The following is a 4,875-nucleotide window of genomic DNA, read 5'->3' as shown; positions in this document are numbered from 1 at the left end:
TGGGATGGAGAAAGTAGAGAAAGAAGTACTTTTCTCCCTTTCTCACAATACAAGAACTCAGGATTCGATGAAATTGCTGAGCAGACAGGTTAAAACGGATAAAAGGAAGTACTTCTTCACCCAAAGGGTGATTAACATGTGGAATTCACTGCCACAGGAGGTGGCGGCGTCCACAAGCATAGCCACCTTCAAGAAGGGGTTAGATAAAAATATGGAGCAGAGGTCCATCAGTGGCTATTAGCCACAGTGTGTGTGTGTGTGTGTGTGTGTATATATATATATATATATATATATATATATATATATATATATATATATATATATATATATATATATATTTGGCCGCTGTGTGACACAGAATGTTGGACTGGATGGGCCATTGGCCTGATCTAACATGGCTTCTCTTATGTTCTTATGAGAACTGGGTTTCATTCCCCACTCCTCCACATAAAGCCAGCTGGGTGACCCTAGGTCAGTTAGTTCTCTAAGAGCTCTCAGTCCCACCTAAATCACAGGGTGTCTGTTGTGGGGAGAAGAAGGGAAGGTGATTGTAAACAACTTTGAGATTTTTCTGGATAGTGAAAGGCGGGGCATAAATCCAACTCTTCTTCTTCTAAAACTATACTGAACAAAAGCGTCATCTTGTGATTTCTGCATTATACACTCAAATTATTCATATAAGTACCTATTGGAGCTCACCAATATTCAGCCTTTCTGATTCCGTATACCCATGTAGTTAAGAGGACAATATCTGAGCATTCTTTGACTTCTTAGCATGCTTGGTACCTTGAACATTCATTTGAGAACTCAAATACCATTACTATTAACCAAAAAGGGATTCTACTCAGTTCTCTGCATAGTGCCAGTTCAGTTCAAGATCATTTATGTAGATACGCGTTTTTTTCACCACTGATGCTAAATGGCAAGGAAGATGAAAATGCCAGATGCATGAAGCACTTTTGAAGCTCCTCTCCTAAACGTCCACTTGCCCTTTTCTGTGAAGTACCTAGACAGCAGAGACCTTCTGACAACGTAGCCTGCCGTGTAACTCTCAGGCAGCGTACTGAACAAGTTTACACTACACTTTTACACTTTGAATCACTCATATCATTATAATAATATTTATAACTGCCTCGCATTTCTCTGCAGAAATTACAGGATGATAGGTCAAAGGATTCTCAGACGGATTCCACAGTTCTCTAGGAGCAGTTCTGACGATCTAACGGGTAATTCAAACCTGCCGAGCAGGAAAAGCTGGCGCGGGGCTTGAGGGGGCGCCCTGTTGCCTGGCGGCGGCCCTCCATTGTGACGCTCGCGGGCGCCGACTATGCTGCGCGAGGCGCTGCGTGGCTGCTGGGCAAGCCACTTCGGCCATGAGGCGGCAGCAGCAGCGGCGTCGGCCGCGCCGGGGGTCGGGCCAGTGTCTCGGGGCGGAGCGCGGGTGGCGCGTCTCCCCGAGCGACCGAGGCGCGCCCAGCACCAACAAGGGCGGACAGAAGCCGCCCATCGCGTCCTGCTGCAGCTTGTCCGGCGCCGACAACCAGCAGGAGATGGGGCGGCGTAGGAGCCCCGGCCGCTTCTCCCCGCCGCGCGGTTTCACCGACGCCTACAGCTCGGAGCCCGAGGCGGCGGGGGGCGAAGGCTACTTGGGACGCCAGGCCTTGGCGCAAATGTACCGCGACGAAGCACGGACGATGGTTCCGGCGCGCACTGGCAAGGGCGGGACCAACGCGCAGCACCGCAGCAAAACCCACCGCGCCGCCTCCGCCCACCCGCAGCGCTTGGCTGTATGGCCGCAGCACCACCTGGCCCCGGCGGGAGAAGGCTGCGCCACCCCTTGCACCACCTCGTGTACCACTCTGTACGGCGGGGAGCCCCCCATCCGCTCCCCGACGGGAAGGGGCACGCGCGTGGAGGAGCTGCTCCGGGATGACCAGTGGGCCAGCCCTCTGCCCAGGCCCGTCGAGTATGGCACCGACTTCCACACCGACGCCAGCAAGCCGCCCTCCATCTGCCCCTCTTCCTTCTCTGTCTCTCAGCTGGACAAGCCCTCCCCCAAGCTGGGGAAGAAGGAGCTCAAGCGAGGAAATTGGCAGGAGCCCTGCCAGAGCAGTCCGAGTATAGCAGACATCATGCACTCCTTGAATAGACCCTATGAGGAGGACGAGCCACAAGCTTACCTCAGTCGTGACCCCAATGGCCAGCACCACAACCAGCGCTACCTCCGTCATCATAAGTCCCGGAAAGGAGATGCCCAGATCAGCCTCCAAGATCTCGCTGACAAGAGATATGAGGATTTGATCCCTGAAAGAGACAAAAAAATTGCAGCTCTGATGTTGGCCAGGCACCAGGAGGAGGAAGAGATGAAGGACAGGCAGCTCCAGGCCTCTGAGGCTTGGGACCAGATGAAGCGCAAGGAGAGGAAGGACAAAGCACGGATTGAGAAGGAGAGACAGTACCAGCTGGCTGAAAGTCTAGACCAGTGGCAAAGGGAACGAGATCAAAGGAAAACCAAGCTCAGACTGGAGGAACAGCAGATGTTGGTGGCCAGAGAGAAGGAAATGATGTTACGTGACAAAAAGTGGAAAAAAATGGCCAAAGAGCAGGAGAGCAGGCGGAGGATGAAACTTGACATCAATAAACTTCAGGCTGACTATAAGAAACGTTGTCAGGAAAGGCAGCTCTGGGACAAAAGGTTAAATGATAAGAATGCTAAGGAGCGCTCCTCTCATTTGTATAAGGAGCAGATGTTGCAGGCCCTGGAGAGGAGGCTAATGAAGGAAATGGAAAAGAAAAGGAAAAGAGCTGATATGAATGAATTCAAAAGAGCCAGGCACATGCACACAAAGAAACAGGTAGATGACAGAGTGAAAGCAGAAGAGCTCTACAAAAGGCTTTGTATTGAACAGAAGCTCCAGAGGTCTCAAGAAATTCTGGAGCAGCTGATTGAAGAAAGAAATAGAGAATTAAAGGAAAAATCTTTCAAGGAAGAAGAACAAGGCTTGATAGCTAAAGTTAGAGCAAAAGAGACAGAGGAAGAAAAGAGAAGACGCAAGAAGATGTTGCTGCAGATAGCTGAGATGAAGATCCAGGAAGCCAAAGAAATGATGACCAAAAATACCCAAGACAAAATACAACATACAAGAGAAATTAACCGCATGAAAGAAATAAACCATCATTGCCGCAAACAGAAGCTTGATGATGATGAGAAATGTCACCTGCGGGAAATTCAAGAAGCTATAAGAAGGAAAGATCAGAAAAGCAATCAGATTCTAAGGGACAAGGAGACAGCTATTGAAAAATCTCGGAGAATAGCCAAAGCATCCTATGACATGAGAGAAAAAGTGAGAGATCGGATAAACCACGGCTCATTTGATCAGATGGCTTTTGATGCCCATCGCCATGCAAGTCTCCTGAGAGGTCTCTAGTGAAGTTTAAGAAAACATTCCAGACTGTTGTGCAAGAAGAAAAGATGGTTGTAGTGCATTCATTTTGTAGAACTGCATTGCTGTAGACTAAAGTGGTTTCAGCCTTAATTACTGTTTGACTCATAAATGATTTCAAGGGTTATGGTTTAAAGGAGGTTATTATACACATACAGTTGTATTACAGTTGTGCACAGAAAGTGTTGAACTTAGCTACCTACTAGGCTGTACAGCCAGCGGAATGTAGTTTTGCAATATTAAGTCTAACCTGTTGCTCAGTGTTAGAGCATCGCTTGGCATGCAGCAGGTTCCAGCAAGTTCAGTCTCTGGCGTCTCCAGTTCAAAGGATCAAGTAGCAGGTGATATGTAAGGTGTCCAGTTTGAGTAGACGGTACAGACCTTGATGGGACTGATGGTCTGATTCAGTGTAAGGCAACTTAGTGTGTACTCTTTACATTGAATGTCTGGAGTTTTTTGAAAATTAAGAGTATTGATGGGTATACACAAACTATTAGTGTTAACAGGTATTTCAAGCCTAAGGATGCAGCAGTCAACCATAAATGAAGAATAAGATTATATATAAAGATATTCTAATAAATTATCTAAATGAATACTGTTTTACAACTGAATAATCTAAGCAATAGTTTTCAGACCTCACCCAGTCTCAAATCCTATTTTTCTCACGGGAATTTATGAACACCTCATCTACTGGATTATAGCAGTGGTTTGACAGATATGAGCATCCCATTGATGCCTTTGGCAATGTCAGTTTTAAGTTTAAAATGTACTTAAATGAGAAACATTTTGTGAATGGAGTTACAAAGACCAAAGCATGTATCATACCAGGTATTTTAAAATAAAGATTGATCGGTATTTTTTCAAACCTCCTAAAGTAGGAATTGAGTTACTTGCTGTTCATATAATGTTATGGGGTAGATATGTGATTTATGGCAAACTTTACAGACATTTTAATTAGTATTTCTCCTTCTCTTCCTATAATCAAATGTCTTGAAAAATGTGGAGTGATACTTGGTTTGTTGGTTGAAGAGAGTAAGAGGCAGCAGTTAAGAAAGTGATGTTTCTGATTACCTGACTTCCATTCACATGGATGCTCAAAACTTTCCTTCACATGTCAGAGATACAACAATTCAAGACATTCTACAAAAGTTTACAAGCACGATAGTATAATAAAAAGGGTTGTGTTACTTTCATTCCCTTTCCATTTCAGTTCTATCCTGAACATGGTCTGTTTGCAAAGTGAAATTGGAACTTGAAGGGATTTGTTTGGACATACATTTCTTTTTCTTTGAAATTTTACATGCATCTCCTTAAAATAGTGGGCAAAATTTGATAATTAAAGTGTATCTGAGCAACACCTGTCCATTTCACTCCTCACACTTCAGCCTAATAAAGGAAATAAGCTGCACGCCTTGGGAAAGGTGCCGCAAAA

General features: G+C 45.6%; 1 protein-coding gene across 1 annotated transcript; it reads left to right on the top strand.

Moving 5' to 3' along the window:
• Nucleotides 1-1,340: 1,340 nt before the first annotated feature.
• Nucleotides 1,341-4,314, top strand: CCDC185 (coiled-coil domain containing 185). Its single transcript, XM_060238801.1, has one exon. It carries the CDS (start codon nucleotides 1,374-1,376, stop codon nucleotides 3,426-3,428), a length of 2,055 nt encoding a protein of 684 aa, XP_060094784.1. The 5' UTR covers nucleotides 1,341-1,373; the 3' UTR covers nucleotides 3,429-4,314.
• The last annotated feature ends 561 nt before the right edge of the window (nucleotides 4,315-4,875 follow it).

This window comes from Heteronotia binoei, chromosome 1 (genome assembly GCF_032191835.1).
Source record: "Heteronotia binoei isolate CCM8104 ecotype False Entrance Well chromosome 1, APGP_CSIRO_Hbin_v1, whole genome shotgun sequence".
NCBI lineage: Eukaryota > Metazoa > Chordata > Lepidosauria > Squamata > Gekkonidae > Heteronotia > Heteronotia binoei.
This window is presented reverse-complemented; position numbering and strand designations above follow the sequence as displayed.

Bases quoted from the DNA above. Each gene is read 5' to 3' on its own strand.
- CCDC185 (XM_060238801.1), top strand. From the start codon at position 1,374: ATGAGGCGGCAGCAGCAGCGGCGTCGGCCGCGCCGGGGGTCGGGCCAG.